This window comes from Rattus rattus, chromosome X, assembly GCF_011064425.1.
Source record: "Rattus rattus isolate New Zealand chromosome X, Rrattus_CSIRO_v1, whole genome shotgun sequence".
Classification (NCBI taxonomy): domain Eukaryota; kingdom Metazoa; phylum Chordata; class Mammalia; order Rodentia; family Muridae; genus Rattus; species Rattus rattus.
In genome coordinates this window covers 58,956,182-58,968,976 of record NC_046172.1, presented here as the reverse complement: position 1 = coordinate 58,968,976, position 12,795 = coordinate 58,956,182, and the positions used below count along the sequence as shown (strand labels likewise).

At 41.2% G+C, this 12,795-nt stretch overlaps 1 protein-coding gene across 1 annotated transcript in view; it reads left to right on the top strand.

The window, feature by feature from the left end:
* Taf1 (TATA-box binding protein associated factor 1) overlaps positions 1 to 12,795 on the top strand; it is a 97,191-nt gene that overhangs the window by 34,844 nt on the left and 49,552 nt on the right. Inside the window, 5 exon segments of the mRNA XM_032889549.1 lie at positions 7,087 to 7,265; positions 9,017 to 9,230; positions 9,725 to 9,890; positions 10,188 to 10,399; positions 12,528 to 12,636. Coding sequence (XP_032745440.1) covers positions 7,087 to 7,265; positions 9,017 to 9,230; positions 9,725 to 9,890; positions 10,188 to 10,399; positions 12,528 to 12,636 — 880 coding nt within the window.

Below are 12,795 nucleotides of genomic sequence, written 5' to 3'. Positions count from 1 at the left end.
TATGAGGTCAGAGTCCAGGGTCAGTCCATGTATAGTCTTTAGGTAGTGGCTTAGTCCCTGGAAGCTCTGGTTGCTTGGCATTGTTGTACATATGGGGTCTCGAGCCCCTTCAAGCTCTTCCAGTTCATTCTCTGATTCCTTCAACGGGCGCCCCGTTCTCAGTTCAGTGGTTTGCTGCTGGCATTCGCCTCTGTATTTGCTGTATTCTGGCTGTGTCTCTCAGGTTCGATCTACATCCGGCTCCTGTCGGTCTGCACTTCTTTGCTTCATCCATCTTGTCTAATTGGGTGGCTCTATGTGTATGGGCCACATGTGGGGCAGGCTCTGAATGGGTGTTCCTTCAGTCTCTGTTTTAATCTTTGCCTCTCTCTTCCCTGCCAAGGGTATTCTTGTTCCCCTTTTAAAGAAGGAGTGAAGCCTTCACATTTTGATCATCCGTCTTGAGTTTCATTTGTTCTAGGCCACTAGGGTAATTCAAGCATTTGGGCTAATAGCCACTTATCAGTGAGTGCATACCATGTATGTCTTTCTGTGATTAGGTTAGCTCACTCCAGAATGATATTTTCCAGTTCAACCATTTGCCCAATAATTTCATAAAGTCGTTGTTTTTGATAGCTGAGTAATATTCCATTGTGTAGATGTACCACATTTTCTGTATCCATTCCTCTGTTGAAGGGCATCTGGGTTCTTTCCAGCTTCTGGCTATTATAAATAAGGCTGCGATGAACATAGTGGAGCACGTGTCTTTTTTATATGTTGGGGCATCTTTTGGGTATATGCCCAAGAGAGGTATAGCTGGATCCTCAGGCAGTTCAATGTCCAATTTTCTGAGAAACCTCCAGACTGATTTCCAGAATGGTTGTACCAGTCTGCAACCCCACCAACAATGGAGGAGTGTTCCTCTTTCTCCGCATCCTCGCCAGCATTTGCTGTCACCTGAGTTTTTGATCTTAGCCATTCTCACTGGTGTGAGGTGAAATCTCAGGGTTGTTTTGATTTGCATTTCCCTGATGACTAAAGATGTTGAACATTTCTTTAGGTGTTTCTCAGCCATTCGGCATTCCTCAGCTGTGAATTCTTTGTTTAGCTCTGAACCCCATTTTTTAATAGGGTTATTTGTCTCCCTGCGGTCTAACTTTTTGAGTTCTTTGTATATTTTGGATATAAGGCCTCTATCTGTTGTAGGATTGGTAAAGATCTTTTCCCAATCTGTTGGTTGCCGTTTTGTCCTGACCACAGTGTCCTTTGCCTTACAGAAGCTTTGCAGTTTTATGAGATCCCATTTGTCCATTCTTGATCTTAGAGCATAAGCCATTGGTGTTTTGTTCAGGAAATTTTTCCAGTGCCCATGTGTTCCAGATGCTTCCCTAGTTTTTCTTCTATTAGTTTGAGTGTGTCTGGTTTGATGTGGAGGTCCTTGATCCACTTGGACTTAAGCTTTGTACAGGGTGATAAGCATGGATCGATCTGCATTCTTCTACATGTTGACCTCCAGTTGAACCAGCACCATTTGCTGAAAATGCTATCTTTTTTTCCATTGGATGGTTTTGGCTCCTTTGTCAAAAATCAAGTGACCATAGGTGTGTGGGTTCATTTCTGGGTCTTCAATTCTATTCCATTGGTCTATCTGTCTGTCTCTGTACCAATACCATGCAGTTTTTATCACAATTGCTCTCTAATACTGCTTGAGTTCAGGGATAGCGATTCCCCCAGAAGTCCTTTTATTGTTGAGCATAGTTTTAGCTATCCTGGGTTTTTTGTTATTCCAGATGAATTTGCAAATTGTTCTGTCTAACTCTTTGAAGAATTGGATTGGTATTTTGATGGGGATTGCATTGAATCTGTAGATCGCTTTTGGCAGAATGGCCATTTTTACTATATTAATCCTGCCAATCCATGAGCATGGGAGATCTTTCCATCTTCTGAGGTCTTCTTCAATTTCTTTCTTCAGAGTCTTGAAGTTCTTGTTGTACAAATCTTTTACTTGCTTGGTTAAAGTCACACCGAGGTACTTTATATTATTTGGGTCTATTATGAAGGGTGTCGTTTCCCTAATTTCTTTCTCGGCTTGCTTCTCTTTTGTGTAGAGGAAGGCTACTGATTTATTTGAGTTAATTTTATACCCAGCCACTTTGCTGAAGTTGTTTATCAGCTTTAGTAGTTCTCTGGTGGAACTTTTGGGATCACTTAAATATACTATCATATCATCTGCAAATAGTGATATTTTGACTTCTTCTTTTCCGATCTGTATCCTTGACCTCCTTTTTTGTTGTCTGATTGCTCTGGCTAGAACTTCAAGAACTATATTGAATAAGTAGGGAGAGTGGGCAGCCTTGTCCAGTCCCTGATTTTTAGTGGGATTGCTTCAAGTTTCTCTCCATTTAGTTTAATGTTAGCCACTGGTTTGCTGTATATGGCTTTTACTATGTTTAGGTATGGGCCTTGGATTCCTATTCTTTCCAGGACTTTTATCATGAAGGGGTGTTGAATTTTGTCAAATGCTTTCTCAGCATCTAATGAAATGATCATGTGGTTTTGTTCTTTCAGTTTGTTTATATAATGGATCACGTTGATGGTTTTCCAGATATTAAACCATCCCTGCATGCCTGGGATGAAACCTACTTGATCATGGTGGATGATTGTTTTGATGTGCTCTTGGATTCGGTTTGCCAGAATTTTGTTGAGTATTTTTAAGGTCGATGTTCATAAGGGAAATTGGTCTGAAGTTCTCTTTTCTTTGTTGGGTCTTTGTGTGGTTTAGGTATAAGAGTAATTGTGGCTTCATAGAAGGAGTTCGTAGTGCTCCATCTGTTTCAATTTTGTGGAATAGTTTGGATAATATTGGTATGAGGTCTTCTATGAAGGTCTGATAGAATTCTGCACTAAACCGTCTGGACCTGGGCTCTTTTTGGTTGGGAGTCCTTTAATGACTGCTTCTATTTCCTTAGGAGTTATGGGGTTGTTTAACTGGTTTATCTGTTCCTGATTTAACTTCGGTACCTGGTATCTGTCTAGGAAATTGTCCATTTCCTGCAGATTTTCAAGTTTTGTTGAGTATAGGCTTTTATAGTAAGATCTGATGATATTTTGAATTTCCTCTGAATCTGTAGTTATGTCTCCCTTTTCATTTCTGATTTTGTTAATTTGGACACACTCTCTGTGTCCTCTCGTTAGTCTGGCTAAGGGTTTATCTATCTTGTTGATTTTCTCAAAGAACCAACTTTTGGTTCTGTTGATTCTTTCTATGGTCCTTTTTGTTTCTACTTGGTTGATTTCGGCTCTGAGTTTGATTATTTCCTGCCTTCTACTCCTCCTGGGTGTATTTGCTTCTTTTTGTTCTAGAGCTTTTAGGTGTGCTGTCAAGCTGCTGACATATGCTCTTTCCTGTTTCTTTCTGCAGGCACTCAGCGCTATGAGTTTTCCTCTTAGCACAGCTTTCATCGTGTCCCATAAGTTTGGGTATGTTGTACCTTCATTTTCATTAAATTCTAAAAAGTTTTTAATTTCTTTCTTTATTTCTTCCTTGACCAGGTTATCATTGAGTAGAGCATTGTTCAATTTCCACGTATATGTGGGCATTCTTCCCTTATTGTTATTGAAGACCAGCTTTAGGCCGTGGTGGTCCGATAGCACGCATGGGATTATTTCTATCTTTCTGTACCTGTTGAGGCCGTTTTGACCAATTATATGGTCAATTTTGGAGAAAGTACCATGAGGAGCTGAGAAGAAGGTATATCCTTTTGTATTAGGGTAGAACGTTCTATAAATATCCGTTAAGTCCATTTGGCTCATGACTTCTCTTAGTCTGTCTACGTCTCTGTTTAATTTCTGTTTCCATGATCTGTCCATTGATGAGAGTGGGGTGTTGAAGTCTCCTACTATTATTGTGTGAGGTGCAATGTGTGTTTTGAGCTTTAGTAAGGTTTCTTTTACGTATGTAGGTGCCCTTGTATTTGGGGCATAGATATTTAGGATTGAGAGTTCATCTTGGTGGATTTTTCCTTTGATAAATATAAAGTGTCCTTCCTTATCTTTTTTGATGACTTTTAGTTGAAAATTGACTTTATTTGATATTAGAATGGCTACTCCAGCTTGCTTCTTCCGACCATTTGCCTGGAAAGTTGTTTTCCAGCCTTTCACTCTGAGGTAGTGTCTGTCTTTGTCTCTGAGGTGTGTTTCCTGTAGGCAGCAGAATGCAGGGTCCTCGTTGCGTATCCAGTTTGTTAATCTATGTCTTTTTATTGGGGAGTTGAGGCCATTGATGTTGAGAGATATTAAGGAATAGTGATTATTGCTTCCTGTTATATTCATACGTGGATGTGTTATGTTTGTGTGCTTTTCTTCTCTTTGTTTTGTTGCCAAAACGATTAGTTTCTTGCCTCTTCTTGGGTATAGCTTGCCTCCTTATGTTGGGCTTTACCATTTATTATCCTTTGTAGTGCTGGATTTGTAGAAAGATATTGTGTAAATTTGGTTTTGTCATGGAATATCTTGGTTTCTCCATCTATGTTAATTGAGAGTTTTGCAGGATACAGTAGCCTGGGCTGGCATTTGTGTTCTCTTAGGGTCTGTATGACATCAGTCCAGGATCTTCTGGCCTTCATAGTTTCTGGAAAAGTCTGGTGTGATTCTGATAGGTCTGCCTTTATATGTTACTTGACCTTTTCCCTTACTGCTTTTAATATTCTTTCCTTATTTTGTGCGTTTGGTGTTTTGACTATTATGTGACGGGAGGTGTTTCTTTTCTGGTCCAATCTATTTGGAGTTCTGTAGGCTTCTTGTATGCCTATGGGTATCTCTTTTTTTAGGTTAGGGAAGTTTTCTTCTATGATTTTGTTGAAGATATGTACTGGTCCTTTGAGCTGGGAGTCTTCACTCTCTTCTATACCTATTATCCTTAGGTTTGATCTTCTCATTGAGTCCTGGATTTCCTGTATGTTTTGGACCAGTAGCTTTTTCCGCTTTACATTATCTTTGACAGTTGAGTCAATGATTTCTATGGAATCTTCTGCTCCTGAGATTCTCTCTTCCATCTCTTGTATTCTGTTGGTAAAGCTTGTATCTACAGCTCCTTGTCTCTTCTTTTGGTTTTCTATATCCAGGGTTGTTTCCATGTGTTCTTTCTTGATTGCTTCTATTTCCATTTTTATTTCCTTCCACTGTTTGATTGTGTTTTCCTTTAATTCTTTCAGGGATTTTTGTGTCTCCTCTGTATGGGCTTCTACTTGTTTATTTATGTTTTCCTGGAATTCTTTCATGCATTTTTGCGATTCCTCTCTGTAGGCTTCTACTTGTTCTCTAAGGGAGTTCATCATGTCTTTCTTGAAGTTCTCCAGCATCATGATCAAATATGATTTTGAATCTAGATCTTGCTTTTCTGGTGTGTTTGGATATTCCATGTTTGTTTTGATGGGAGAATTGGGCTCCGGTGGTGCCATGTAGTCTTGGTTTCTGTTGCTTGGGTTCCTGCGCTTGCCTCTCGCCATCAAATTATCTCTAGTGTTACTTTGTTCTGCTATTTCTGACAGTGGCTAAACTGTCCTATAGGCCTGTGTGTCAGGAGTGCTGTAGACCTGTTTTCCTCTCTTTCAGTCAGTTATGGGGACAGAGTGTTCTGCTTTCGGGCGTGTAGTTTTTCCTTTCTACAGGTCTTCAGCTGTTCCTGTGGACCTGTGCCTTGAGTTCACCAGGCAAGTCACTTGCAGCAGATAAGTTAGTCTTACCTGTGGCCCCGAGGCTCGAGTTCGCTCGCGGGGTTCTGCCCACGGGCTCTCCGCGGTGGCAGCGACCGGGAAGATCTGCGCCGCCTCTTCCGGGAGCCTCCGTGCACCAGGGTTCCAGATGGCCTCCGGTATTTTCCTCCGGTCTGTTTCCTTCAGGATCCGGCGGTGTCTCAGGCTGCTCCTCCTGGGCCCTTCCCCACAGGAACCCAGAGGCCTTGTACAGTTTCCTCTTGGGTCAGGGATGTGGGCAGGGGTGGGCAGTGTTGGTGGTCTCTTCTGCTCTGCAGCCTCAGGAGTGCCCACCCGACCAGGCAGTAAGGTATCTCTCCCACGGGTTCTGGGAGCAGAGAGCTGCTGCGGGCCGGGATCCGCGGGTGTGGGACTTCCGGTAAACACAGGACGTGCCTGGTCCTAGAGGGATTCTGCCTCTGTTGTCCCGATTCCACCAGGCAAGTCACTTGCAGCAGATAAGTTAGTCTTACCTGTGGCCCCGAGGCTCGAGTTCGCTCGCGGGGTTCTGCCCCACGGGCTCTCCGCGGTGGCAGCGACCGGGAAGATCTGCGCCGCCTCTTCCGGGAGCCTCCGTGCACCAGGCATTCCAGATGGCCTCCGGTGTTTTCCTGCGATCTGTTTCCTTCAGGATCTGGCGGTGTCTCAGGCAGGGCTCCTGCTGCTCCTGGGCCCTCCCCCACAGGAACCCAGAGGCCTTGTACAGTTTCCTCTTGGGTCAGGGATGTGGGCAGGGGTGGGCAGTGTTGGTGGTCTCTTCCGCTCTGCAGCCTCAGGAGTGCCCACCCGACCAGGCAGTAAGGTATCTCTGGCTATATTTTTTCTTATAGTGACTTACGAAAGAATAATAGTGTGCTATTGTAATGATCCATGAATCTAAATGTTGTGGTGTACTAGAGAGCTGAGCATTGCTTGGAAGGCTGAGGCAAGAGGACTAAACAATTCAAGGCATACCTAGGGGCAGAAGAGAAAGCATACAAACAGTGAGAGTCTCTTTCAGGAAAATAAATGAAAATGACCTGTGTGCTGTTTTCTCAGCTTTTCTCCAGGAATTCTGAAAAAAAAATTACTGCAATTTTGCAAATTTGTGAAATGTCTAGCAAGATGTAGTTTTTCTGTTATGGGTTTCGTGTCTGTGGATTCAGCATGTATCTTTTTTTTTTTTCTTTTTTTCGGAGCTGGGGACCGAACCCAGGGCCTTGCGCTTGCTAGGCAAGTGCTCTACCCCTGAGCTAAATCCCCAACCCCTTGCATGTATCTTTTTTAAGGTTGATTTCTCAATTTTCTTCTCTGGTCCTTCTTCTTTGTGTACTTGTATTTCCCTCGTCTTTAATTTTTTTTCCTCTTTTCCTAGGGTTTTGTCATCAACAGAGGTCTTATCAACTGACACAGACAGCAGCTCAGCTGAAGACAGTGACTTTGAAGAAATGGGAAAAAACATTGAGAATATGCTGCAGAACAAGAAAACAAGCTCTCAGCTGTCCAGGGAACGGGAGGAGCAGGAACGAAAGGAACTCCAGCGGATGCTACTGGGTGAGCGGACTTCTCAGATTAGAGAAGAATCAAAAATGGAACATGGCTAACTGCAGACTATAACTGAGCCTAAGCTGAAGACCAAAAAGGGAATGAATATACAGAAATTTGTAGATGAGATAGCAAGATTTCTACAAATGACTGTAGTCTGTGGGGAAGAAATTGAATAGATGCTGCCAGATTACTGCTTCCTTTTTCTGTGTCAGGTATTTGCCTAAACCAGGCTACCAATACTGTACATAAAATCAAATCAGCTTTCTAGGCTTTGATCCTCCAAAGTAACAGGCTTTTTCCATCCATCCATCCATCCATCCATCCATCCATCCATCCATCCATCCATCTATCCACTCACTTACTTTTCATCCCAATACCAGGTGCTCATCCCCCCATTCCCCGTTCCCCTTCTCTGAGAAAGCGGAGGCCCCTCTGGATATCACCCTACCCTGGCACATCCTTTCCCACTAAGGCAAGCAAGACAAGGAGGCCAAGTTAGGGGAATGGAATCCACAGACAGGCAACAGATTCAGGGACAGGTCCCAGATCTACTTGTTGAGAGACCCGCATAAAGACCAAGCTGCACATCTGCTACATATGTGTGGTGGGCCTATATCCAGTCCATGCTCACTTTTTTGTTGGTGGTTCAGTCTTTGGGAGCCTCAAGGGTCCAGGTTGGTTGACTCTGTTGATCTTTGAAGTATCTGGCTAGGTATGGTGGCAGATATTTTTAATCCTAACACTTGGGAGGCTGAGGAAGGAAACTCTTGACTTCCAGGCCAACCATGGCTACATAGTAAGACCCTATCTTTAAAAAATAAAGTACAGAATCTCTGGATGAATTTGCCAGATTGTCTTTGAACTCTCTAAGTTGTATGCATAAGATTCTAAGACCTATGGCTTGCAGAAGATTCTTAAAGAAGTCTTTGATCCTAAAATGAACTAAAAGCCATCCACCAAAAGTTGCAGAAGCTGATGATAAGGGTGATGGATAACGAGGTCTCCATGATGCTTCCAATTACAGATATCATCAAGCAGGCAATGAATATAGATACAAAGAGGATGAAGTCTGAGGATGAACATTAGCGTGACCATTTTCATTCATACTGGTCTTATCTTTGTTGTCCATCTCTATGAAGCTTTGAAAAATTTTGTGTTTCTGGCTACTTTGTAAAGATAGGTGATTCTTTCACCATTGTAGTCCTCCAGTTCTTTGCTAATATGATCCTAGAACAGTATCTATATTACATGGACATTTGTTAGAAAGGCAGAATCATCTCGAGCCTGAGCTCTCCATACATTGAGTTTAGTCTTACATTTCTACAAGATCTCTAGGGGGTACCTATTCATATTAAGGTTTTAGCGGCATATTATATGTTAGGTAGGTCTTAAGACTGGGCTTAATTCCTTCCTCTTGAGTACTTGCTTGGATGTTTTCATCAACTATTTGCTGCTGGAAGTTTTCTGTCACCCTGCTATTTAGTGGAATAGCAGTATTTAACTATTGCTTCTCTGTCTCCAATAGGAAGCTCAATACTCCGAGGTATTTCTAGAACATTTGTATTTAGTAAAATGGAAATGGGCAGTGGTTAAAAAGGAGTCTGGAAAAAGTAAATCAGGGTGTTCTTGCAGCTAGTAGCAACTCTGTTTTTAGTAGAATTGTAGTTTAGTGGTATGTTGAACATCTCTGTTCAACCCCAAGAAGTGGCTATTTGAGTGTTAGAGGGTATGTTTGGAAATTGTTTTTTACCTTGTAGCAGCAGGCTCAGCAGCAGGAGGAAACAATCACAGAGATGATGACACAGCCTCGGTGACTAGCCTTAACTCTTCTGCCACTGGCCGCTGTCTCAAGATTTATCGAACATTTCGAGATGAGGAGGGGAAGGAATATGTTCGGTGTGAGACAGTCCGAAAAGCAGCTGTTATTGATGCTTATGTACGCATACGGACCACAAAAGATGAAGAATTCATGTGAGTTTGATAGTGATTGAGAAGTGTGTATGTGAGTTATAGTGATGGGAATATACACCACTATCCCTAGAAATCTACTATTATTTAAAGCCTCTTTGTCTTTTGATGTTTGGATTTGAACAGAGCCATATCACTAGAGAAATAACCATGTTTACTACATTTGGATTGTGGTAGTTTGGCTCTGCAAAAATCTTACACAAAAGTTACTCCTATAATGGGAGATTTTGGCAGGAGGAATTCAGGTTCTAGACCGGTCTGGGTTGTAAAACATTGTCTCAAAAATCAACAGCAAAACCTTAATGATTATCCAGGACTTAGATTGAGAAATGTTATTCTATACATGTGGGGGACTGACTAACAAAGAAGATGAAGATGGCGGACAGTTTATTTCACTTCAGCCTGGATAAATTACTAATATTCTGAGATGGTAGCTTTCAGGATAGTCACCTTGACTTAAGCTGCTTGTGGTTTTGTCTTTTTTCCCTGTTATTCAGTCGAAAATTTGCCCTTTTTGATGAGCAACACCGAGAAGAGATGAGAAAAGAACGGCGGAGGATTCAGGAGCAATTGAGGAGACTTAAACGAAACCAGGAAAAGGAGAAACTGAAGGGTCCTCCTGAGAAAAAGCCCAAAAAGATGAAGGAACGTCCTGACTTAAAAGTAAGTGTATTAAGCCAGGCATGGTAGCACATGCCTTTAATCCCAGGACTCGGGAGGCAGAGACAGAGGCGGGTGGATCCCTGAGTTTTAGGCTAGCCTGATCTACAGAGTGAGTTCCAGGACAGCCAGGGCTATATAGGGAAACCCTGTCTCAACTTCCCCCCCAATCCCCAATGATGTCTGTTTTTGTTTCTCCCCTGCTGTGTGTATGTGTGTGTTTTTTTTTTCTTTTTCTTTTTTTCATTTTGACACACTTCACCCTGTTTACCTTTAACACGATATCTTTTTTTGTTGCAGCTAAAATGTGGAGCATGTGGTGCAATTGGGCACATGAGGACAAATAAATTCTGCCCTCTTTATTATCAAACAAATGCACCACCTTCTAATCCTGTTGCAATGACAGAGGAACAGGAAGAAGAGCTGGAAAAGACAGTCATTCACAATGATAATGAAGAACTTATCAAGGTTGAAGGGACCAAGATCGTTTTGGGAAAACAGCTAATTGAGAGGTAAGGGATACCAGGCAGGGAGTGCTGTAGCAAAGACCTGTTCAAGGTTGATGATTATGGCTGGCAGGGCTAAATGTGGTGTGATTGTTCTTTGAAGTGGAACTGGGGGTTGTAGGAACTTTGAATTATCACAAGTAATTTTTGCTGGTAATGAAAACCTAATGATTGGGGCTTACTACTTGCCTTTGTACATACTATGTTTTCTGACTCAGTATTTTTCTTCTGGTTTTGTTTGGTTGGTTTTGTTTTGTTTTCTTTTGTTTCAAAACAGAGATTCTACATAACCCTAACTATCTTGGAACTCACTCTGTAGACCAGGCTGGCCGTGAACTCAGAGATCCTCCTGCCTCTTCCTCTGGAGTGCTGGGATTAAAGGCTTTTGTCACCAAGCCACGATAAGTCTTAATATTTATACAAATACCCTTACCGGAGTAGTTTTTTGTTCTGTTTTGGTTTGCTTGTTTTTGTGGTACTGGTAGGCACAGTAGGAAAGTAAGTGTTCTATCACTGAGCTACATTCTCAAATTCTTGCACATTTTTTTTTAAGGTTTTGCTAAATTAGCCATGTTAACCTCAAACTTTGAATCTTTCTTTCTCAGCCTCCCACATAGCTAGGATTATAGGCATGGAACACCATACCTTGCGCATGAGGGTAGTTAAAATTAAATGAGAGACTATAAAGCAAAGTATACTTATGCCCAATCTTCTTGCCCTTAGAATTTAATGAATGGAGATGTTTGGGACTGGAGAGATGCTTCAGTAGTTAAGAGCACTGGCTGTTTTTCTAAAGGACCCAGGTTTAATTCCTAGCATCCACATGGCAGCTCACAACCATCTGTTCCAGGGGATGTGACTCCCTCCCACAGATATACATGTAATCAAAACAAAATGTACATAAAGTAAAAATAAATAAATTTTTAAAAATGGAGATATTAAAGATTTTCCCATTTTAAAAATTATAAACCAAGCTGGGTTATAGTGGCCAAACATAAAGGCTTTACTATATATACCACTATATATACTTCTTACACATAAATAAAAATAATAAAAAGTAAATCTTAAAAAACAAACAGAAAAAGGAATTAAGATCTTGGTGTTGCGCAAGGCCCTGGGTTCGATCCCCAGCTCCGAAAAAAAGAACCAAAAAAAAAAAAAAAAAAGATCTTGGTGTTGCATATGTTTGTTAGCACTGGGTTATCCTTGATTTTTTTTTTTTTTTAGTGGATAGAACTCGTAGTATATATGTATTTTACATTGTGACTTCATACTAATGCTTTAATTCACATTATTCTTATCATCCCATTTCATATTCAAATCCTTTTCTGATTTTTTTTTTTAAAGATTTATTTATTACATATAAGTACACTGTAGCTGTTCTCAGACACACCAGAAGAGGGGCATCAGATCCCATTACAGATGGTTGTGAGCCACCATGTGGTTGCTGGGATTTGAACTCAGGACCTCTGGAAGAGCAGTCAGTGCTCTTAACCACTGAGCCAGCCCCTTTTCTGAATGTTAATATCAATATATTTGTCCCTTTTCTCTGACTTGAAGTATAAAATAGTTTCAAAGTTACTATACTATTATTAACACACACACATACACACAAACACACACAAAAATTCTATAAAATAGGTTCACAGCATCTGTAATGGGATCTGGTGCCCTCTTCTGGTGTGTCTGAAGACAGTGACAGTGTACTCACATATATAAAAATATGAAAATGTGGGGCTGGGGATTTAGCTCAGTGGCAGAGCGCTACCTAGGAAGGCATAAGGCCCTGGGTTGGGTCCCCAGCTCCGAAAAAAAAAAGAACCAAAAAAATATGAAAATGTTATATGATTTATATTATATGAGTTATATGATATATTCTATGTGTTTGAGTATTTTGCCTGCATGCATGTAAGTGAACCATTGTGTGCGCCTGGCACCCACAAAAGTCAGAAGAGGCTGTCAGATCCACTGGAACTGGAGTTACTGTGTAGTTTTGAGCTACCGTGTAGGTGCTTAGAGGTGAACCAGGGTCTTCTTTGTTAAAGTAGAAAGTACTCTTAAGCACTGAGCCATCTTTACACCCTTATTTCTGTGAACTATAAATAACACACTATGACAATGTTACTGATTGCAGTGCGGATGAAGTACGCAGAAAATCTCTGGTTCTGAAGTTCCCTAAACAACAACTTCCTCCCAAGAAAAAGCGTCGGGTTGGAACCACTGTTCACTGTGACTATTTGAATGTGAGTATTTTCTTCTTATCAGATGGATTCTCATTAATTCTGCTACCTTTCTGTAACATGGTTCTGTCAGTGTCAGATGTTCCTTATGTCTATTCCTTGAGCATTATATATACTGTTCATTATGCAACTTATTAAAATGTTGTCTTATTTTTTGTTTTT